The 25,123-nt window shown below is 38.6% G+C and overlaps 1 protein-coding gene across 2 annotated transcripts in view; it reads left to right on the top strand.

Moving 5' to 3' along the window:
* Positions 1-19,030, top strand: part of LOC117713832 (aldo-keto reductase family 1 member C15) — a 35,664-nt gene extending 16,634 nt beyond the window's left edge. For both annotated transcript variants that reach the window (XM_034510323.2, XM_076939404.1), the window contains 3 exons: positions 13,901-14,066; positions 16,189-16,271; positions 18,753-19,030. In XM_034510323.2, coding sequence (XP_034366214.2) covers positions 13,901-14,066; positions 16,189-16,271; positions 18,753-18,795 — 292 coding nt within the window. In that variant the 3' untranslated portion in view covers positions 18,796-19,030. The remainder of the gene's footprint in view (positions 1-13,900; positions 14,067-16,188; positions 16,272-18,752) is intronic.
* Positions 19,031-25,123: the final 6,093 nt, after the last annotated feature.

Here is a 25,123-nt window from a genome sequence, read left to right as displayed (position 1 = left end):
ATAAAGCATTCAAACAGACTAAATTTCAACCCCATGGCAAAATTCAACTTAAGATTGCAGCCATTTCTCATGTGCCCTGGGTGAACTCCAGGTTCATCAGTGTTCTTTTTTTTTTAATTGGATACTATATTTACATTTCAGATTTTATCACCTTACCCCATTACCCCCAACACTCCAAAACCTCTTATCCCACCCCCTCCTCCTGCTTCTATGAGGATGTGCCCTCAACTACCCCTCCACTCCCAACTCCGCACCCTTGAATTCCCCCACACTCAGTGTTCATCCTTCATGGGACCAAGGATCTCCTCTCCCACTTATGCCCGACAAGACCATCCTCCCTACATATACAAATGGAGTCATGGGTCCTTCCCTATGTGCTCCCAGGCTTGTGGTCTAGACCCTGGGGAGCTCTGGTTGATTGGTATTGTTGCTTTCCTCATGGGGCTGTAAACCCTTTCAGCTCCTTCAGTCTTCTCTCTAACTTCTCCATTGGGAAACCCTTGATCAGATCAGTGGTTAGCTGTGAGCATCTGCTTCTAAATATGTCAGACTCTGGCAGACCTCTAAAGAGATAGCTATATCAGGCTCTTGTCAGCATGCACTTCTGTCATCCATATCAGTGTCTACCTCTGGTGACTGCACATGAAATGGATACCAGGGGAAATGGTCTCCAGTTCGCCCCTCCTTCAGTTTCTGTCTCATACTTTGTCTCCATATTTGCTCCCTTGAGTATTTTGTTACTCCTTCTACATAGGACCAATGGATCCACACTTGGTCTTTCTTCTTCATGAGCTTCATGTGGTCTGTGAGTTGAATCTTGGGTATTTCAAGCTTTTGGGCTAATATCTACTTATCAGTGAGTAAATACCATGTGTGTTCTTTTGTGATTCGATTACCTCACTCAGGATGATATTTTCTAGTTCCATCCATTTACCTAAGAATTTCTTGAATTCATTATTTTTAATAGCTGAGTAATACTCTATTGTGTAAATGTACCACATTTTTTTAAATCCATTCCTCTGTTGAAGGACATCTGTGTTCTTTCCAGCTTCTGGATATTAAAATAAGGCTGCTATGAACATAGTGGAGCATATGTCCTTGTTATATGTTGGAGCATCTTTTGGGTATATGCCCAGGAGTGTTATAGCTGGGTCCTCAGGTAATGCTATGTCCAATTTTCTGAGGAACTGACAGACTGATTTCCAGAATGGTTGTACTAGCTTGAAATCCCACCAACAATGGAAGAGTGTTTCTCCCTCTCTCCATGTCCTCGCCAGCATGTAATATAACCTGGGCTTTGATCTTAGCCATTCTCACTGGTGTGAGGTGGTATCACAGGGTTGTTTTGATTTGCATCTCTCTGATGACTAAGGATGTTGAACATTTCTTAAGGTGCTTCTTGGCCATTCGAGTTTCCTCAGTTGAGAATTCTTTGTTTAGCTCTGTAACCCATTTTTTTTTTAATAGGGATATTTGGTTGTCTGGAGTATAATTTCTTGAGTTGTTTGTATATATTGGATATTAGCTCTCTATTGGATGTAGGATTGGTAATGATGTTTTCCCAATCTGTTGGTTGCCGTTTTGTCTTAGTGACAGTGTCCTTTGCCTTACAGAAGCTTTGCAATTTTATGAGGTCCCATTTGTCAATTCTTGATCTTAGAGCATAAGCCATTGGTGTTCTGTTCAGGAACTGTTCCCCTGTGCCTAGGTATTCGAGGGTCTTGCCCACCTTCTCTTCTATTAGTTTCAGTGTATCTGGTTTTATGTGAAGGTCCTTTATCCACTTGGACTTGAGCTTTGTACAAGGGGATAAGAATGGATTGATTTGCATTCTTCTACATGCTGACCTCCAGTTGAGCCAGCACCATTTGTTGAAAATGCTATCCTTTTTCCACTGGATGGTTTTAACTCCTTTGTCAAAGACCAAGTGACCATAGGTATGTGGGTTCATTTCTGGATCTTCAATTCTATTCCATTGATCTTCCTGCCTGTCTCTGTACCAATACCATGCAGTTTTTATCATTATTGCTCTATAGTACAGTTTGAGGTCAGGGATGGTGATTCCCCCAGAAGTTCTTTTATTGTTGAGAATAGTTCTCGCTATCCTGGGTTATTTGTTGTTCCAAATAAATTTGCAAATTGCTCTTTCTATCTCTATGAAGAATTGATTTGGAATTTTGATTTGGATTGCATTGAATCTATAGATTGCTTTTGGCAGAATGGCCATTTTTACTAAATTAATCCTGCCAATCCAGGAGCCTGGGAGATCTTTCCATCTTCTGAGATCTTCTTCTATTTCTTTCTTCAGAGAATAGAAGTTCTTGTCATACAGATCTTTCACTTGCTTGGTTAAATTCACTCCAAGATATTTTATATTATTAGTAACTATTGTGAAGGGTGTCATTTCCCTAATTTCTTTCTCAGCCTGTTTATCTTTTGAGTATAGGAAGGCTACTGATTTGTTTGAGTTGATTTTATATCCAGTACTTTACTGAAGTTGTTTATCAAGTTTAGGAGTTCTCTGGTGGAAGTTTAAGGGTCACTTAAGTATACTGTCATATCATCTGCAAGTAGTGAAATTTTGACTTCTTCCTTTCCTATTTGTATCCCTTTGACTTCCTTTTGTTGTCTAATTGCTCTGGCTAGGACTTCCAGTACTCTATTGAATAGGTAGGGTGAGAGTGGGCAGCCTTGTCTAGTCCCTGATCTTAGTGGGATTGCTTCAAGTTTCTCTCCATTTAGTTTGATGTTGTCTACTGGCTTGCTGTATATTGCTTTTACTATGTTTAGGTATGGGCCTTGAATTTCCTGATCTTTCCAAGACTTTTAACATGAAGGGATGTTGAATTTTGTCAAATAGTTTCTCAGCATCTAGTGAGATGATTATGTGGCTTTTTTCTTTGAGTTTATTTATGTAGTGGATTACATTGATGGATTTCCAAATATTGAAACATCCCTGCATTCCTGGGATAAAGCCTACTTGATCATGATGGATGATTGTTTTGATGTTTTCTTGGATTCGGTTTGCGAGAATTTTTATTGAGTATTTTTGCATCAATATTCATAAGAGAGATTGGTCTGACGTTCTCTTTTTTTGTTGGGTCTTTGTGAGGTTTAGGTATGAGTGTAATTACAGCTTCATAGAATGAATTGGGTAGTGTTTTTTCTGTGGACAGTTTCTATTCTGTGGAATAGTTTAAAGAGAATTGGTATTAGGTCTTCCTGGAAGATCTGATAGAACTCTGCACTAAAACCATCTGACCCTGGACTTTTTTTGGTGGGGAGACTTTTAGTGCCTGCTTCTATTTCTTTAGGGGTTATGGGACTGTTTAGATGGTTTATCTGCTCCTGATTTAATTTTGGTACCTGGTATCTGTCTAGAAAATTGTCCATTTCATCCAGATTTTCCAATTTTGTTGTGTATAGGCCTTTGTAGTAGGATCTGATTATTTTTTTCATTTCCTCAGTTTCTGTTGTTATGTCTCCCTTTTCAGTTCTGATTTTATTAATTTGGATACTGTCTCTGTGCCCTTTGGTTAGTGTGGCTAAGGGTTTATCTATCTTGTTGATATCTTGATATCTCAAAGAACCAGCTCCTGGTTTTGTTGATATTTTGTATAGTTCTTTCTGTTTCTACTTGGTTGATTTCAGCCCTGAGTTTGATTATTTCCTGCCGTCTACTCCTCTTGGGTATATTTGCTTCTTTTTGTTCTAACACTTTCAGGTGTGCTGTCAAGTTGTTAGTGTATGCTCTCTCCAGTTTCTTTTTGTAGGCACTTAGAGCTATGATTTTTCCTCTTATTACTGCTTTCATGGAGTCCCACAAGTTTTGGTATGATGTGTCCTCCTTTTCATTAAATTCTAAAAGGTCTTTAATTTCTTTCTCTTCTTTCTTTCTTTCTTTCTTTCTTTCTTTCTTTCTTTCTTTCTTTCCTTCCTTCCTTCCTTCCTTCCTTCCTTCCTTCCTTCCTTCCTTCCTTCTTTCTTTCTTTCTTTCTTTCTTTCTTTCTTTCTTTCTTTCTTTCTTTCTTTCTTTCTTTCTTTCTTTCTTTCTTGACCAAGTCATCATTGAGTAGAGCATTGTTCAGTTTCCACGTGTATGTGGGCTTTCCATTGTTTTTGCCATTATTAAAGACCAGCCTTAGTCCATGGTGGTCTGATAGGGTGCAAAGGATTATTTCAATCTTTTTGTATCTGTTGAGGCCTGTTTTGTGACCAATTGTATGGTCTGTTTTGGAGAAGGTACCATGAGGTGCTGAGAAAAAGGTATATTCTTTTGTTTTAGGATGAAATGTTCTATAGATATGTTAGATCCATTTGGTTTATAACTTCTCTTAGTTTCATTGTGTGTCTGTTTAATTTATGTTTCCATGATCTGTCCATTGCTGAGAGTGGGGTTTTGAAATCCCCCACTATTATTGTGTGAGGTACAATGTATGCTTTGAGCTTTAGTAAAGTTTCTTTTTGTATGTGGGTGCCCTTGCATTTGGGGCATAGATATTCAGAACTGAGAGTTAATCTTGGTACATTTTTCCTTTGATGAGTATGAAGTGTCTTTCCTTATCTTTTTTGATTACTTTTGGTTGAAAATCGATTTTATTTGATATCAGATTTGCTACTCCAGCTTGTTTCTTGGGACCATTTGCTTGGAAGATTGTTTTCCATCCTTTTACTCTGAGGTAATGTGTGTCTTTTTCACAGAGGTGCGTTTCCTGTATACAGAAAAATTCTGGTCCTATTTATGTATCCAGTCTGATAGTCTATGTCTTTTTATTGGAGAATTGAGTCAATTGATATTAAGAGATATTAAAGAAAAATGATTGTTGTTTCCTGTTATTTTTGTTATTAGAGTTGGAATTATGTTTGTGTAACTATCTTCTTTTGGGCTTGTTTGAAGATTACTTTCTTGCATTTTCTAGGTTGTAGTTTCCCTCCTTATGTTGGAGTTTTCTATCAGTTTTCCTTTGAAGTGCTGAATTTGTGGGAAGATAATGTATAAATTTGCTTTTGTCATGGAATATCTTGGTTTCTCCATCAATAGTGATTGAGAGTTTTGCTGGGTATAGTAGTCTGGGCTGGCATTTGTGTTTTCTTAGGGCCTGTATGATATCAGTCCAGGATCTTCTGGCTTTTATAGTCTCTGGTAAGAAGTCTTGAGTAATTCTTATAGGTCTGCCTTTATATGTTACTTTACCCTTTTTCCCTTACTGCTTTTAGTATTTTTTCTTTGTTTTGTTCATTTGATGTTTTGATTATTATGTGACAGGAGGTGTTTCTTTTCTGGTCTAGTCTATTTGGAGTTCTGTAAGCTTCTTGTATATTCATGGACATCTCTTTCTTTAGATTAGGGAAGTTTTCCTCTATAATTTTGCTGAAGATATTTACTGGCTCTCTAAGTTGGGAATCTTCACCCTCATCTATACCTATTATCCTTAGGTTTGATCTTCTCATTGTGTCCTGGATTTCCTGGATGTTTTGGGTTAGGAACTTTTTTTTTTTTTTTTTTTGCATTTTGCATTTTCTTTGACAGTTTTGTCAATGTTTTCCATGGTATCTTCTGCACAGAAGATTCTCTCTTCTATCTCTTGTATTCTGTTGGTGATGCTTGCAACTATGACTCCTGTTGATCTCTTTCCTAGGTTTTCTATCTCCAGGGTAGTCTCCCTTTGAGGTTTCTTTATTGTTTCTACTTCCATTTTTACATCCTGGATGGTTTTGTTTAATTATTTCACCTGTTTGGTTGTGTTTTCTTGTAATCTTTAAGGGTTTTTTGTGTTTCCTCTTTAAGGGCTTCTACCTGTTTACCGGTGTTCTCCTCAAATTCTTTGAGAGTATTATTTATGTCCTTCTTAAAGTCCTCTATCATCATCATGAGAAGTGATTTTTATTCGGAATCCTGCTTTTCCTGTGTGATGGGGTGTTCTGGGCTTTCTATGGTGGGAGAACTGGGTTCTGATGATACCAAGTAACTTTGGAATCTGTTGATTAAGTTCTTGCACTTGCCTTTCGCCATCTGGTTAACTCTAGTGCTATCAGCACTCAGAGTCTCTGACCGGAGCCTGCCTTTCCAGTTATCTTGCTTGTGTCAGAACTCCTCAGGGTCCAGATGTCTCTATGATCCTGTGATCCTGAGCTCTAGCTGCTCTGAGTATAGTGGCTCCCCTAGGATGTCTCAGGATATGGGTGCCTGCTGCTCTGAGTTCAGTGGCTCCTCAAGGATGTCTCAGGATATGGTATCTTCATGGGAGCAGACCAGCTAGGTGTCTTCCCCAGCCACAAGGACCAGGTGAAGGGTGGAAGGGAGTGATATTCCACAGGGTCGGTGTTTGGGTGCCTGGTGGGTCCTGAGCACTCCCTGCTCCCAGTTGAAGCTCTGGGATTTAGGGCAGTGGGCGATTGTTCTTACCTGCTGCTCTGAGTTTAGTGGCCCCTCTAGAATGTCTTGGGATAAGGTATCCTCATGGGAACACACCAGCTAAGTGTCTGCCCTAGCCACAAGGACCAGGCAAGGGTCATCAGTGTTCTTTTATGTTGGCTTTATCTGTGTCTACCTGTTTCCTTCATGAATAACTCTAAAAGGGATTTAAAGACACAATTTACAGAGATTAGACTGCGTATATCCTAGCCATGCCATTTTGATCCTTGGGTAGAACGTAAAACCCAGATTCATGTCATTTCCATAATATATTTTTGTTTCTACAACATCTAGTTTTTAATTTAGGAGGGACTTCGAACTATTTTCTCTTATAATATCAGAGATAATGTTTTATGGAAGTCAAAAAGGAAGAATTCCCAGGAGAAAATAAGACCATCTTTTGAAGTGGTGGTATTGACATTCCAGGCAGGCAACATATTATTAAAGACTTTTCAAAGGATAAATGCAGCTGATGTCATGAGAATATTATTGCATGGACATTAATAATTAAAAAAATCCATAGGCTTAAGTGAATAGTACTGTTTGTTGTTAAGTGAATTCTCATACCTATTTGTAGATAAAGATTGCAGATTTGTATATGCATGCACTGCTGGACTTTCCATCAACTTGACAAAAGCCAAGATTTATATGGTAAGGAGAATAAGGAATCACAATTAATAAAAAAAGATCTTCATAAAGTTGGCCTATTGGCAAGACTGTATGGTATTTTTATTAATAATTGATGTGGAAGGGCCCAGCCTGGTGTGAGCTGTGCCAACATAGTGGTCCTGAGTTGTTGAGGAAAGCTGACTGAGGAAGTCTGTAGGCAACATCCCTCCTCAGCCTCTCTTGAGTTCTTGCTGTGCCTACCTTTGATGATGGATTGTTATGTGCAAGTATAAAATAAGCTCTCTCCTTCCCTGGTTGCTTTTGGTCTTGGTGCTTTATCACAGCAATAGAAACCCTAACCTAGATGAGGCATAAGAAAGAAGGTGTTTTGATGGCTATCAAAGACATGGTCTTTAAATAGAGTGTAATGATTAATCAAAGACAATTGCTTCAAATAGAGTATAATGATTAATATAGAAACTTGATTTTGTACAGTAAAACAAAGTGAAATAAGAAGTTAATTAATAGTAATAATAATGTAATAATAAACTTGTCTATGTCTTTTGAAGTTGTTATTTCTTTTGAGGCAGTTTTTAAATCACTTTTAGTCAATTAGTTTCTTTACTATTTCTTTTGCTTCAGAGAGGTTTTGCCTATTCTACTGAAATCCTTTGCTTTTGCCTGAGGGACATGGTTTGAAATAGGGTCATGCAATGTAGGGCAGGCTGACTTCAAGCTCATGGATGGGAACCTTTGCTTTAATCTCCTAAGTGCTGGAATTACAGATGTGTGCCACCATCTCTATCTGTAATTCACACATCTGTGCTTTTGTGACCAGTGTGATCACAACTACCTGTAATGCATTAAATTTTATAGCAATTTCCATGACTTACTGTCTGTTAATTTTCTTTCCCATACTTTCAGTTATTAATTAGTGGTGGCTTGATGTTATCAAAGGAAAAGTTCTAGAGATAAGCACTTAAAATTTTTTTATTGGATATTTTATTTATTTACATTTCAGATGTCATCCCCTTTCCCCATTTTTCCTCTCTAGAACCCCCCTATTCCATCCCCCTTCTCCTTTTTGCCGTTATGCCATTCTAATTACATGCAAGTATTAAGGTCAGTTCTAGTTTGAGGAACTAGCAATACAATAGATGCAAATAGTCAAAGAAAAAGCAAGACAAGAAACACAAATAGTCAAAGAACAAGCAAGGCAATAAGGAAAGTTCTGTGAACATTCCCATGATCACTGTTTCTAAGGCCTTATCAGGATGACCACAATATCTGAGCCTCCTTCTCTGTACTAGCCCAAAGTCATTTTCGTGTTGGAAGCCTACTTTCTTGTTGTAGCTTAAGATTTAGATTACAGTCTGAAATTACATCTTTGTTCTACCCTAATATTTATATACCTGCCTGAAATTACTTCTTTGTTCTAGCCAAAAATTTAGATACCTGCCTGAAATTACTTCTTTGTTCTAGCCTAATGTCAGACTCCCACCTGAAGCCCATTTCCTTGTCCTTGGCCCATGTCAGATTCTTGTCAAGTAGCCCCCAAAGTTCTCAGCTTCTCCCCCTTTTATGTTTAGTAGCAAGACTGAGCCTGTCTTAGGTCGTTCTGACAAGAATGCCTTCCTTACCCATCATGGAATATGCATTATCAAAGGCAATGCACTTATGTCTTAGGTAGTTCAGGCTCTGTGTAGAATCTTACCTGTCCTTGGCTTGCCAGCCTGTTAATTTAATAACTATCTGGGGGTCTATTTTCAGGATCAAGCCATGTACTTTGGCTACCAACATGTTGATGTTGTTAAAGACACGCTTTAACATGATGGGCAGGAATAAAAGTATTCCCAGGACAAAAAGGGCTAGCAATATCAAGCTATACATGCCATTCTTGAAGCTTGACCAGAACAGAATTACTGACCTCAGGCCATGGGTAATTTTATCAACAGTATCTGCTGCATCAATGCTCAGCAGAGCAGCATTCTTGAAATTCATAAGCTCTCTATGCAAAGTTAAAACATCCAGAGAGGTGTTAGACTTATGCCAAATACATAGCAAGTGTCTTTAAACTTCTTCCTAATTCTAATTACTACCCCTGTAAATTTTGGAACTAACACAAATCCAATGGTATTTGACATGACACTTGGGATGGCTCCTTACTCTTAAACTCTGAACCTCCTTCCAATAATTTGAATAGGATAAAGAAAATCCATTGTTCCAAGTGCCTATCTAAATCCTCTTGTATGTTCAATACATTAGAAACACTTTTTTTTTTTTTTGCTAAATGATTAACAAAAGTAGCTGTCTTAACTTCTTGTGTCAAAGCAATTGCACATGCAATGGTGTTAGCAATTAATAAAATTAAAGCTGTTATACCGGAAATTATCAAGCCCACTACCTCCTTGCTTCTACTTAAAACCTGACTCATATCCAGTACTTGCAAGCTTTTTTCAGAATATCAAGGTTCTGTGATATTCAGGGCAATAAAACAAAAGCTGGTTGATAGACCTCTATAACTGACATGCCAGGTTTCAATACACTAACACAATTAGAAAGTGTACAATCAATGCACCTTATATTAAGTATTGTAGAACAAACAAAAGTAATTTTAACTTGACAATTAAAAGAGCCTTAACACATATACTAATACTTGTTTGAAATCTAGATCCTGTCCCAACTTTATCTCTTGCTAGGGTAACAGCATAGAGAACTGCAGCTAACTTCCAAATATGTCTCTGAAAATGTTCAGAACAAGCCTTCCAAATGAAGGCTATTATTTCCAATATTGGATTAATTTCTAGACCAGTCTGTGATTGAGTCTGAATAACTGGTCACCTTTAAGAAAAATACAAAGGTCATTATAACTTCTCTTTTTGATTCTCTGTTCCATAAGGTCTAAAAACTTGAGGCAAGGAAGCTTGTACCATTTGGGGTATAGGTAAGCAAAGGTGGGTCAGGAACATATATCCAATACAGCTTCCCAGTCACCATTGTCAGGACAATCAGCAAGCTCACAGGTCAGCATCATTCTTTGTCCTGGCATCAACATGTCTCACCCATTGCTCTGGTAGCCACACTGCTCCTTCAGCATCCTGCAGAAAAAAGACAAACATGCCTTCTTCCCCATATTTAATACCTGATCGAGATCATGCCATATGCTAGTAAGTGGATCCTTTCCTTTCACCTATGCATAAGTATGTCTAGTTGTAGAGTGCCATAGACACCCAGCAGAAAGTTCCTTGACATCCACATTTTTAAAAAATTTAAAATAAAAAGAACATGGTTAAATGAATTTGTGGTGTACAGGGATATACCTCCCCCCTTTTTATTTTATGAAGATATTGTTTGAAAGTTCCATGGGCCCCTTCCACAGTCCCTTGTCCTTGACAATTATGAGGAATCCCAGTAATATGGGTAATATTAACTTGCTGACAAAAGTCTCAAATGCTCAACTGTGATAGCCAGTTCCATTATCTATTAAGGTTTATTATTATTATTAAGTAAGAAAGTAACTAAGTAAGGTTTATTATTATAATTATTATTGGATAATTTATTTACATTTTAGATGTTACCCCCTTTCCCCATTTCCCCACCCGCCACAGAAACCCCTTATCTTATCTGCCCTCCTCCTACTTCTATGAGGGTGTACCCCCACCCATCCACCCATTCCTGCCATCATGCCCTCGAATTCCCCTACACTGGGGCATCCAGAATTCACAGGACTAAGGTCCTCTTCTCCCACTGATGCCCCACAGGGCCAACCTTCATTACATATACAGCTGGAGCCATGGGTCCCTCCATGTGTGTTCCCAGGATAACTGTTTAGACCCTGGGAACTCTGGTGGGTTGGTATTGTCAATCTTCCCATGGGGCCACAAGCCCCTTCAATTCCTTCAGTCTTCTTTCTAACTCTTCCATTGGGGATCCAGTGATCAGTTCAATGGTTAGCTGCAAGCATCTGCCTTTGTATATGTCAGGTTCTGGCAGAGCCTTTCAGGAGACAGGTATATCAGGCTTCTGTCAGCATGCACTTTCTAACATCCACAACAGTGTTTGCATTTGGTGATTGCACCTGGGATGGGTCCCCAGGTGGGACAGTCTCTACTCCAGTCTCTGCTCCAGACATTGTCTCCATATTTGCTCCATGACTATTTTGTTACTCCTTCTACAAAGGACTGAAGCACCCACACTTTGGTCTTTCTTCTTCTTGAGCTTCATGTGGTCTGTGAGTTGAATCTTGGGTATTGTGAGCTTTGGAGCTAATATCCACTTATCAATGAGTGCATACCATGTGTGTTCTTTTGTAACTGGGTAACCTCACTCAGGATATTTTCTAGCTCTATCCATTTGCCTAAGAATTTCATGAATTCATTGTTTTTAATAGCTGAGTAATACTCCATTGTGTGAATGTACCACATTTTCTGTATCCATTCCTCTGTTGAAGGACATCTGGATTCTTTCCAGCTTCTGGCTATTATAAATAAGGCTGCTATGGACATAGTGGAGCATATGTCCTTGTTCTATGTTGGAGCATCTTTTGGGCATATGCCTAGCAGGATCCTTAGGTAACACTATGTCTAATTTTCTTAGGAACTGCCAGGATGATTTCCAGAGTAGTTGTACCAGCTTACAATCCCACCAACAATGGAGGAGTGTTCCTTGTTCTCCACATCCTTGCCAGCATCTGCTGTCACCTGAGTTTTTGATCTTAGTCATTCTGACTGGTGTGAGGTGGAATCTCAGGGTTGTTTTGATTTGCATTTCCCCGATGACTAAAGATGTTGGACATTTCTTTAGGTGCTTCTTGGCCATTCAATATTCCTCAGTTGAGAATTCTTTGTTGAGCTCTGTACCCCATTTTTAATAGGGTTATCTGATTTGCTGGTGTCTAATTTTTTGAGTTTTTTTTTGTATATTTTGAATATTAGCCCTCTATCAGATATAGGATTGGTAAAGATCTTTTCCCAATCTGTTGGCTGCCATCTACTTCTCCTGGGTGTATTTGCTTCTTTTTGTTCTAGAGCTTTCAGGTGTGCTGCCAAACTGCCAGTGTATGCTCTCTCTAGTTTCTTTTTGTAGGCACTTAGAGCTATGATTTTTCCTCTTAGCACTGCTTTCATTGTGTCCCACAAGTTTGGTATGACGTGTCTTCATTTTCATTAAATTCTAAAAAGTCTTTAATTTCTTTCTTTATTTCTTCCCTGACCAAATTATCATTAGGTAGAGCATTGTTCAGTTTCCATGTGTATGTGCGTTTTTCATTGATTTTACCATTATTGAAGACCAGCCTTAGTCTTGTGATCTGATAGGATGCATGGGATTATTTCAGTTTTCTTGTATCTGTTGAGGCCTGTTTTGTGACCAATTATATGGTCTATTTTGGAGAAGGTACCATGAGGTGCTGAGTAGAAGGTATATTCTTTTGTTTTTGGATGAAATGTTCTATGGATATCTGCTAAATCCATTTGGTTTATAACTTCTCTTAGTTTCACTGTGTCTCTGTTTAGTTTCTGTTTACGTAATCTGTCCCTTGCTGAGAGTAAGGTGTTGAAGTCTCTCACTATTATTGTATGAGGTGCAATGTATGCTTTAAGCTTTAGTAAAGTTTCTTTTATGAATGTGGATGCCCTTGCATTTGGAGCATAGATGTTCAAAATTGAGATTTCACCTTGCTTGATTTTTCCTTGTGAGTATGAAGTGTATTTCCTTATCTTCCTTGGTAACTTTTGGTTGAAAGTCTATTTTATTTGATATTAGAATGGCTACTCCAGCTTGTTTCTTGGGAGCATTTGCTTGGAAAATTGTTTTCCAGCCTTTTATTCTGAGGTAGTGTCTGTCTTTGTCATTGAGGTGCGTTTCCTGTATGCAGCAAAATGTTGGGTCCTGTTTATGTATCCAGTCTGTTAGTCTCTGTCTTTTTATTGGGAAATTGAGTCTATTGATGTGAAGAGATATTAATGAAAAGTGATTGTCGATTCCTGCTATTTTTGTTGTTAGAGTTGAACTTATGTTTGTGTGGCTATCTTCTTTTTGATTTGTTGGAAGAAGATTACTTTCTTGCTTTTTCTAGGGTATAATTTCCTTCCATGTGTTGGAGTTTTCCCTCTATTATCTTTTGTAGGGCTAGATTTGTGGGAAGATATTGTGTAAATTTGGTTTTGTCATAGAATATCTTGGTTTCTCCATCTATGGTACTTGAGAGTTTTGCTGGGTATAGTAGCCTGGGCTGGCATTTGTGTTCTCTTAGAGTCTGTATGACATCTGTCCAGAATCTTCTGGCTTTTATAGTCTCTGGTGAGAAGTCTAGTGTAATTCTTATAGGTCTGCCTTGATAATTTACTTGACCATTTTTCCTTACTGCTTTTAAATTCTCTCTTTGTTTTGTGCATTTAGTGTTTTGATTATTATGTGATAGGAGGAATTTTTATTCTAATCTAGTCTATAAGGAGTTCTGTAGGCTTCTTGTATGTTCATAGGCATCTCTTTCTTTAGGTTAGGAAAGTTTTCTTTTATGATTTTGTTGAAGATATTTACTGGCTCTTTAAGTTGGGAATCTTCACCCTCATTTATACCTATTATCCTTAGGTTTGGTCTTCTCATTGTGTCCTGGATTTCCTGGATGTTTTGGGTTAGGAGCTTTTTTTTGCATTTTGCATTTGCATTTTCTTTGTGTCAATGTTTTCCATGGTATCTTCTGCACATGAGATTCTCTCTTCTATCTCTTGTATTCTGTTGATGATGCTTGCAACTATGACTCCTGTTGATCTCTTTCCTAGTTTTTTTTTTTAATCTCCAGTGGGGGGGGGCTTACCAGATTTTTTAATCTTCCTGTGAGTATGTGTGTGTGTCCTTTTACTTTTCTTTCTTCAGGGTCAGCAGTGATAGCCCATATCTCCTGGAGGATCCTGTCTTAATGACCATTGCCAAGAAACACAATCGAACTCCAGGCCAGGTTGCCCTACACTACCAGCTGCAGAGAGGTGTCGTGGTTCTGGCCAAGAGCTTCAATGAGAAGAGAATCAAAGAGAACTTCCAGGTAAAGACCCAAGATCATCTCTCCAGAAAGACATGGAGGTGTTTTCCCTCAAATGGGAGTACCGGCCATTCATTCATCCCTGTGCATGGCTTCTGTATACCATAGACAGCAGCTTGAAGAGCCTGAGGAAACTGGTCATATTGTATTTACAGTTAAAAACTAGACAAGGTTGAATTCATGCTTATCTCTTCTTCATCTGCCTTATGTAGTCCAAGATGCCCTGCCCAGGGAATTATCCTACCTACATTTAAATGAGTCCTCTCATATCAGTTAGTATAATCCTACACCAGCATGCCCCAAGATCAACTGTGAGATTTCACAGTTGATTCTTGATTTTGCCAAGTTGACAACTAACATAACTACCACAGATACTTTTAATAGACAAATGAATAGATAACTATTTAATTTTCACACACACAGAGACACAAATATATACGTATAATATTTAATGCCAGTTTAGACTATATGAGGGTCTCTCCTAAATTAACAAAATCACTTATTATATGTAGTATGTATGTAGACAGATGGATGGGACTCTGCAGGGTTTTCTGTTTTTGTTTTTGATTTTAATATATGTGGTGTATATGGTGCTGTGTATGTTCTATAGTGGATATTCTTCTCTTTAATCTCTGCTTTATTGTCTTGAGAGAGGCTCTCTCAACTGAATCTGGTGTAGGCTGACAGCCATCAAGCCTGAGTAGTCCTGCTGTTTCCTCTACCTTATAGTATTGGGGATATAGGCACAGTCATGACTTACTTTTTGTATTGGTGTAGATTTGAACTCAGGTCCCCATGCTCATGCACCAAGTGATTTCACCCACTAAGCTATGACTACATCCTAAGATCTTGAATTTTTGTTGGATTTTTTTTTCCACGAAGAGGTAATGGACTTAACATATTTTACTAAAGATCTCTGCTTTTCTATTAAAACACTCCATGTTATCAAATATAAACAAAAATGGATTTGAGCAAGGGAGTCTTTCTCAAATGGGAGAAAATGATTAAGACAGGATCCATTAATTTAGTGATAATCAGAAAGGTTCTTTTGAGAAGGAAGAATAGACATAGATAATATTTGAGAACTGTGAGGTAATCGAGTAACATGACTGAACAGTTTATCAGGGGATGATTTTTCTTCAACTCAGTCAGGTCCTGGAGAGGAGTTATACTATGTCCTAAAATCGGGTTCTCTTCAAAGCTGGATCAAACTCCAGGGTGGTAAAAGAAAAAATGTTCAGCAAATTTTGGTGAAGCTAAATCTAGTATTTAATCTAGATATGAAAATATAGCTGGGTGTCCCCTTTTTACCTGACTTATTTAAGAAGATTTGCAATTGATAAGTCTTTCTTTCGTGAAGTGGATCAGAGTAAAAAAGGAAAGGAGGGATTGCAATACTCAGCCAAATGTTCTCAGACCCAGACCGTCTGGAAGCCAGTGTCATTTCTGGTGACAGAAATGCTTCTCTTAAAGCCTCCCTTGTTGTACCCCTTTATATTCCCCCAATAGAGTGCAACTTCAGTTGTTTGTTTATTTCTTTCCCTGTTTGTTGAAGTTTCGTTTTTGCTGTATACTGTAATAGTAACTGCAGCCCTTAAGACCTGGTTGCCCAGATACAAGAGAGTCTGCAGTAGATCCAAGTGAGTTATGTGACTTTGCCCCCAAGGTATTTCTGATTGGTGAAAAAAGATGCTGACAGCCAATAGCTGGGCAGAACAGACATAGGTGGGGCTTAGGGTTCCTGGGTGGGGGTTAGAGAGAACCATGAGGGGGAGAAGAAGGTAAATGGAGGAGAAGTTGCCATGGGTTAGATGAGTTCATGAAAATGTGGCCATGAGGGCTGGCCAACTGGAGTTAAGAGCAACCCAGATGAAACATAGTAAGTAATAGCTCAGAATTATTGATAGGATAATAGATTTTAATACCATAGAGGGTAAATATCTGCCAAGCTCTAGTGGTAATCAAGGTTTATTGTAAATAATGAAAGTTGTGCATTTTAAATCAGGGAACTGAATGATCAAAGACAGGGTAGAAACCCTGTATTGGAATTTAAAATGTCTACAATATATTTATTTATTTATTTATTTATTTATTTATTTATTTATGACTTGCTCTTTCTTTATAGGTGTTTGAATTTGAATTGACCCCAGAGGATATGAAAGCAATCGATAGCCTCAACAGAAATTTTCGATATTCTAAAATATCATTGTAAGTGACTCCTCTAGACCATTTCGTAGGTTGTTTGCATTTTGTAGCATGCAGATGAGCTTTGAAGATGTTCTTAGATGATCATAGATCCATGGAGTGGTCAGTGTAGCTAAATGTTTGGTTTTGAATGGGTGAGTTTATTACATATACAGCACGTCAATGTAAAAGAACACATAGTGATAAATAGATAGACATGATTGAATTGTGCGCTCTAAATATCCAGAAGTTGACTGAGAGAATGCTTTTAAAGCAACCAGCCTGAGTTCTCAATAGAGAGGACCCTGAGCAGAGCACAGGGTCACTCAGGTGAGGCTTCTAAGCATGAGTGTAAATAGCAGCAATTGGGTAACATTGTTAAACTGGAGGCTTACAAAGATCCAGCAAAAACCACCCGGGGAAGCCAAGGCAGTCAACTAGCGTTCATAATAGAAAGTCCTGAGCAGAAAAGAGTGGCTAACCCCCTTGGGTGAGGATTCCCACTAGAACAAATGATCAAAGACAGAGATTGCATTATCAAAAATGGGTCCTGACAACATCCAGAGGAAACCAACTGGGGAATATCAAGATCCATATTAGTGAGTGGTGGTGAGGAATTGAAGTCAAATTCAAGACTCAACAGAACCAGGAGACTTCACACTCTGCTGCTCAACCATATCTTCACTGACATTCTCTGAAATTTTCTTCTGGATAGGTTGGAGTTCAAAGCTGGGAGAGAGAAACAATGAAAAACGTTCAGAGTATTTCTCATGACTAGATGTGCTTAGGAGACAGAAAGTCTTTTGGCTGGATGGGGGCTGTTTGTATAATGTCCTTGAGTACTCTGAGCAGCCCAGCTGAGGAAGGGAGGGGACATATCTTGCCCTTGGCATTCCTTGGCAGGTGCAAGCATTCTTCCCATGGGAGTAAACAAAGTTCTATGGGAACAGGAGTTCACACAGAAGGAGGGTATTTGAAAGTTTATTATATGCAGGTCCCAGGGGAAGCTGAGGTAATTCCCATAGCTGAGCTGGCTTCTCTTTCCCACTATAGGCACTTTTATATTATGGAAACCTCTAGCTGTTCTCAAAGATATGATGTTTTCACTCTTGGGTTCTTTCATTGCTTTTTTCTTTCCCTTTAAGAGTTTGGCAGGGAGTGGTGGTTGTGGTGGTAGTGGTGGTGATGGTAATGATGGTGGTTTAATGACCCTAGACAAAGGGCCTTGGAAGATAGGTTGAGACCAAATACTTTGGTTCTTAAATGAGGGAATAAACAACTCTGCTTCCAGAGCCAGCTTCTCAGTGAGCTCAAACAACATATGATAACTTTCAATATAATGTCATTACAGAGAAGACATGACTGATTTTCAGAATAGGTGTGGAACAAATGCTTCGCTATAGACCTCAGAAGAGAGATTTCTTCTGAAGTTCACAGCATGTAGTCAGACTCAGGATCAACCCCATTTCACAACCAGTCATGCTGGGGCTGTAGCTCAGTTGGAACAATGCTTCCCACGCACAACGCTCTTGCTCTGATCCCGAGCGCTATATAAAACCAGGCACAGTAGCTTATGCTTTTATTTCCAGTACCTGTGAGGTGGAAACAGGGGGAACAGAAGTTTAAAGTCATCCTCTATTATTCAGTGAGTTCAAGGTAAACACAGAGAACATGTGACTTTGTCTAAAAGTCAAAGTTGCATCATTGTGGACTGACTTTAAAAACATCTCCTCATGACCTTTGGTCAAAGTAAGTGTCTTCAGGGCTAACCTGCTCACCAGACACAGGGATCAGACAAACTGTGGCTCATGATACATTAAGAGGCCCAGGAAAATGTTTTCTCATTAATGTGTATTGAAATCAAAAGAAATAAAAGAGAATTCAATAATAATGAACACACAGTAATATATCAAGCCTATTCTAAGTTTGTCTATACCAAAGCAGTGTACCATGTACTTCAAATAATCTTTGTGGAAGATGGACTCTCAAAGTTAATATTTGTAAGCTTCCTCCTCTCTCTGTGCAATGGCATTTGCCCTGTGACAATCCTTTCCCAGGACACACCCTTTGTTCCCAAACATTCCTCAACTTTTTTCCTCCCTGTCACATACCCATTTCCTTATCTACATAGTCTTACTAACTTGAAATATAGAAAATCATGAAATGGGGCTGACAGGATGGCTCAGGGAGTAGAGGAACTTGTCTTGCAAACTCAAGGACTTGAGTTCAATTCCCAGAATGTGAGAAGAGAGAACTGACTCCACAGATCTGTCCTTTTACCTCCATAAGCTGCAGGAGCATCATCAACAACATCATCATCATCAACAACAACACAACTTTAAAAAGAAAAAAAAAATCACTTGATCTACAACCTAAGTATCGCGTTGCATTTAGCCAGATAGTGTCCACTGAAGATTCATTGGGTCCTCAAATTTTGGACACTCATCATTTTGTCTATCAGAAGTGTGACTAGTGAACTAACAAGTATTTCTTCTTCTCTTTCAGTGCGTTGGATCACCCTTACTATCCATTCTTGGAAGAATATTGAACATGAGCTGCTAAGCATCACAGAGACCTTCTTCCCGCCAGGCAGTGTGTAGCTGTGCTTGGTGGGGTGGCTAAGAAGCAGGATCCCTGTTGCCTTGTGCCTGTCTAATCTCACAAAACTACAAATCACGAGTGAGGACATTTGTTTTTCCTGATGATTTAAAAATGATAGAAAATGACAGAGCATTTACAAATTAAAAGAAGTATTTGATGTTGTTTCCTTGATTTTTATGCAAGTTTTGTGTGTGCATCTTTTATTTGCAAAAACTAAAATAAGTTTCAACAATTGGATTGTATACTTTTTGAATGTATTTTCTTCAAGTTCTTGAACATTATTCAAGAATTCTAGAGTACTTTTTTATTGTAAAGAAATGGGTATTATCGACTTATTTAATATTTTTAGTTATCAAAGCAGGTTTAGGTAATTTTATTAGTTGGCAGTGGCATACATTCTTTTTGTTTTCTAGCTAAACTTTGTTGAAGTTTTATTTTGGGTTGTTTTTTGAGCCTTCTTTTTTATTTTCAGGCATTGTTTATGTAATAAACTAGGGAAATATATAAATGTTTTGAGTATGTAAGTCTACTGAAATAAGTGTGTTTTGAACAAAATAAATTCAGAAGCATTCCATGAGAAATGTGGAAGGGGGAGGGGGCTGAGAGGTTCAGAGTGTGGATGCTCTTACTGTTTAGTTCCCAGTACCCATGTTGGCATGACACAAGTGTAACTCCAGCTCTAGGACAAGAGTATCTCTATCGGCCTCTGTGGGCACATGCAACCATGTGACCCTACCTGCCTCCTCTGTCTTAGGGTTTTTATTCCTGCACAAAACATCATGACCAAGAAGAAAGTTGGGGAAGAAAGGGTTTAATCAGCTTACACTTTTCACATTGCTGTTTGTCACCAAAGGAAGTCAGGAGTGGAACTCAAACAGGTTAGGAAACAGGAGCTGATGCACAGGTCATGAAGGGATTTTACTTACTGGCTTGCTCAGTTACTTTCTTATAGAACCCAGGACTACTAGCCCAGGGATGGCACCACCCAAAAAGAGCCCTCCCACCCTTGATCAATAATTGAAAAAATGCCTCACAGCTGGATCTCATGGAGGCATTTCCTCAAGGGAAGCTTCTTTTTCTGTGGTAACTCCAACTTGTGTCAAGTTGACACACAAAAGCAGCCAGCAACCCCCCCCCCCCAAACATTCACATAATTAAAAAGTAAAAATAACACTTAAAAAAGACAGAGAGAGAGAAATCAGTAGGTATCTACTGGAAAGTAATTTTGCCTGGCCCCTTACATTTTATTCTTTTAAATTTTTAATTTTTAATGTTTTATTTGTTTTTGTTTTTTTTGTTTTGTGTTTTCTTTGTTCTTTGTATTAACTTATTTTTCTGTTTGTGTTTCTTTTTAAAAATCAGTTCTTTAAGAATTTTGTATGTGTTGTGTTCAGACTTTCTACACTCCCTAGCTCCTCTCATAACCATTTCTCTTTCCTTACCTATACAACTTTGTGACCTAAAAATGACAAACCAAACAAAACCAAACAACTCTCAAGATCAATTTGTGCTGCCAAAATAGACTTGGATGTGTTGTCTTCAACTGGAGTGTGGTACATATATAGAGGAAACTGCCAAACCCCTTCCTAGTAGTAACAGTTGGTTTGTGTTCTTTGCGTAGGGGTAGGATTGTGTGACCCTCTGAGTGCTAGGATTTCGTAAGTCACTTTACATGTGACAAGCAGAAGAACTGACTGTTCTTCATTCTATGTCAGTTGCTCAAGAAGTTTGTGTAGTGAACAGTCATGACATGTAGAGATAGTAGCTCCCTTCAAGGAAATATGAAGTGTGTCTAATAAAAGAAGCAACAAATCTTCTTGTTAAAGAGGCAGCTAGGCTAACCATCCCTTGCAAATAATCTGGGTTTCCAATGCTCAAAAGTTGTTCTCTTTTTACTCGATCTACTGACTGTTCAAGTGCCAAGCAATTGCTTCACTTCATGTTTTGGAAACTAGAAATGTAAGAACCAACTCGAAAGGGTTGACTTTGGCCACAGATACTGTCACAAGTAACAAACTGTTACTTATCTTTAACAATGGCAACTCTTATAATAGAAAACATTTAATTGGTGTTGCCTTACACTTTAGTTGTTTAGTCCATTGTTGTCATGGTGGGAAGCATGGAGCATGCAGGCAGACATGGTACTAAGAGTTGAGAGTTCTACCTCTGGATCTACAGGCAGCAGGAACTGACTTAGAACAATAACTAGGCTTAGCCTGAGCATCTGAGACCTCAAAGTGACACACTTCCTCCAATAAGACCACACCTACTCTGACAAGACCACACCTCCCAAAAGTGCCAGTCTCTATGAGCCTATAGGGCCATTTTCATTCAAACCACTACACTAACCCCTATGCACATGCACAAACATGTTTGCAAGTCAGATTAAAATCTCAGATCTTTAATATTCTTGACAGTTACTTGGAAAAACTTCAAGAATGGGAAGAATGAATGGTTGTCGTGTAATAGGAGTATTAGGTGCTATTTCCTTGCTTCCTTCAATTTCTGAAACAGGGTCTCTCTACAAATCCCTGGATGTTCTAGAACTTACAATGTAGACCATGATGGCCTTAAACTCACAGAGATCTGCCTGCCTCTACTTCCCGAGTACTGGGTTTAAGGTGTGAGCAATTATGCCTGGATGTGTTTTCTTTCAACACAATATTTTTATTAATTCTTATTAATAATTTGTTAATTATATATTGTGATCAACTTTATTCCTTCCACTTCCCCTCATTCCTCCTAGAGCCACACCAACCTTGCCTAACTTCAATGTATTCTTTTTTATTTTCTATTAAAAAATGTTGAAACCCACTGAGTAGAGCCTGTGCTGCCTATGCACTCATCATAATTCACTTACCAGGGGTCACACACTTAATGAAAACTCCTTGTCCCTCCCCAAAGCAGCCATCATTTACCAGTGGCTCATCAGCTAAGGGTGGGCATTATTTTCAATATGTTGAGCAATGATGATTCATTGAAATGTGACTAGGAACATTAATTTTATTCACCAGACCCTAGTGAATAAGTAAGCTTTTGTCTCATGTATCAAGTGGGAAAGGCCGCTATTATGAGATTATGTTTTAAAGGCTGTTATCATCCTATTTTATATTACCCACTGTGTGGTTTACTCTTTTTATCATCATAGTTTAGATTTCTATTCAGGATACTGTGTCATCACCTTTCATTGTTAATGTAGACAATTCTTGCATCCACTTGTCTTTTTATCTTTGGAATTCCTCTCTTAGATCAGGCATATCTTTATTATTTATTTATTTACCTTTCCTGGACAATTGGCTCAGTTGCATGTTTTATTGCCCAGAGCAAGGGCTATGTCATAGCTTGTTTATAATCTCATGCTGTATGTGTTACTTTCAGAGGTCGTAGTATATTATCTAGTCCCTCAGGTGCTTTGGAGGGACCTCTGTAGTCATGAAGAATAGCACACTCATTAAGGAAGTATGCCGGCCTATGCCACATAGCAAAAGATGGCCAGGAATTTTTCCTCATTGTAGAGGAATTTTAATCCAGCAACTTGGCTGCTCTGGGAAGGGATCACATCCAAGACATGGTCTGGTTTGGAATACAAACAAACCCTGGATTATAGTATGATGTGGCTGGAATACTGGCATGCCCTTAGTACACTTCTTTAATCCCTAACAATGAAAGTAAGGTTGGTTTATAAAAGGAAATAACTATTTTTGAAAGTGACATCTAATTAAGGGGCAGACAAAGCTTTGACAAAATGAATCAGAGATAGGATATACCCAAATCTCAAGAGAACAGATAGGAAAGAGAGAACAGTACACACACACGAGAGAGAGAGAGAGAGAGAGAGAGAGAGAGAGAGAGAGAGAGAGAGAGAGAGAGAGAGAGGCAGGCAGTATAACTGGAATAGTTTTACAGAGCCAGATTGCTGGTAAAAAACATTGTAAGCCAGAGAATGAGAAGGAGCAGAAGATTAGAATAGATTGCCAGAGTTAGTTTGATGTCAAGCAGAGCAATTCAGTAAGAAGCTAAGAGAAAGCAGTTTGAATCAGTCATCTTGGAGAAGAGTTTGGACCAGAACAGCTGAGTTGAACCAGCCAGCAAGATTTCAGAAAGAGCTAGAAAGGGTGAGCTTATTTAGCAGCAAGCCTCTCAGATGACAGTTACATCAGGTGAATAAAAGATACTTTACACTTCATAGCCATTCTACCTTTAGATGAAGCAATTTTAGTTGTGTGTCTTTTCTGCCATTTTAAGAACAGGGCAGCTTCTAGTGTAGCATGAAGGCCTGCCATTCCACACCACCAACGAAATGGACCACAATATCAGTACATCTGAAAGTGCTCCACTCAGTTTATGTATCATCACCTACAGAAGCAACAATGAAAACTCAGCTATATTGCTTTTTAAAAATGCTGTATTGTGGGCTGGAGAGTTGGCTCAGTGGTTAAGTGGATTGGCTGCTCTTTCAGAGGACCCAGGTTTAATTCCCAGCACCCACATGGCAACTTACAACTGTCTGTAATTCCAGTTCTAAGTGATCTGACATCCTCATCTGGACATACATGTAGGCAAAGCACCAATGCACAAGAAATGAAAATGAAAATGTAAAAAAAGTGGTGTATTGTTCTTTTAGATTGTTTTCTCTGAGTGGGATATAGAAAGAAATCTTGAAGAGAGGGCTAGTCACTAATAAGATTCTTACATAAAACTAGAAAAGATATTCTTCCTAACATCTATGCAAATCTCAGTATAGAATATAGGAAACATGGAGAAATATAACATAAAGAAAAGGGAACTATTAACAAGGTCAAGGAAAAGCCTATGCAATATATGAAAATATTAGTCTGGTATTCATCTTCCAAAGCATAAACATTTAAATCTAGAACATTTAAAGAATTGAAATATCAATAATCAAAATAATAATCCAATAATGAATGGAAAAGTAAACAGCTCTAGAATGTCCAAAAAGAATATAAAAAATTCACTGTTTAGAGCGATCAAGAAAATGCTAATTGAAGCTAGAGATTCTGTCCTGCACCAATCAGATGGCTGACATCAAGAAAAACAAGGAACAACAAATGCTGTTGAGGAAGGGAGATGGTGGGTCTTTTCTACATGGCTGGTAAGAATGTAAATTACTTCTGACATTATGGAAATCAGCATGAATTTAGCTTCAGAAAACTAAAAAAAAAAAAAATAGAATTTCTTTTTGATCCAGCTATTCTGCTCCTTGGTATAGATGCAAAAGAATCAAAGTCAGTATAATAAAAATATCTGTATGTTTTAGTTAGGGTTTGACTGCTGTGAACAGACACCATGACCAAGGCAGTTCTTATAAGGGCAACATTTAATTGGTGCTGGCTTACAAGTTCAAAGATTCAGTCCATTATCATCAAAGGCTAGAGCTTGTCAGTCTCCAGGTAGGTATGGTTCAGGAGTTGCTGAGAGTTCTACATCTTCATCTGAAGGCTGCTAACAGAATACTGACTTCCAGGTTGCTAGGATGAGGGTCTTTAAGCCCATGCCCACAGTGACACACCAACTCCAGCAGGGCCACACCTAATAGTGCCATTCCCTGGGGCAAGCATATACAAACCTTATACATTATACATCCATGATTTTTGAAAGTACTTTTCTTTCTTTTTTAATTGGATATTTTGTTTATTTACATTTCAAATGTTATCCCCTTTCCTGGTCCCCCTGGAAACCCCTACTCCATCCCCCACCCCCTTGCTTTTATGAGGGTGTTCCCTCCACCCACACACCCACCCACCCACTCTAGCCTCCCTGTCCTGGCATTCCTCTACACTGGGGCATTGAGCCTTCACAGGACCAAGGGCCTCCCCTCCCATTGATGCCAGATAAGGCCATCCTCTGCTACATATGCCGCTGGAGTCATGTGTCCCTCCATGTGTACTTTTCGGTTGATGGTTTAGTCCCTGGGAGTTCTGGGGGGTCTGGTTGGTTGATATTGTTGTTCTTCCTATGGGATTGCAAACCCCTTCAGCTCCTTTAGTCCTTTTTCTAAGTCTTTCATTGGGGAGCCTGTACTCAGTCCAAGATATGGAATCAGCCTAGGTGCCAATCAATGGATAAATGAATAAAGCCAAGTGTAGTACCTATTTAAGATAGAGTTTTATTTAGGAGAGACAAAAATCATATCATATGCATAAAAATGGATGGAGCTAGGTGAAAAATCATGTTGTTAAACATAAAAACTCCAACGCAGAAAGGCAAATAGCTGGTGTGTTTTGCACAGATGGTGTCTGGTTTATGGGAGACTA

This window comes from Arvicanthis niloticus, chromosome 8 (assembly GCF_011762505.2).
Source record: "Arvicanthis niloticus isolate mArvNil1 chromosome 8, mArvNil1.pat.X, whole genome shotgun sequence".
NCBI classification, from domain to species: Eukaryota; Metazoa; Chordata; class Mammalia; order Rodentia; family Muridae; genus Arvicanthis; species Arvicanthis niloticus.
The sequence above is the reverse complement of the archived record's forward strand: the minus strand, read 5'-3'. Positions and strand labels throughout refer to the sequence as shown.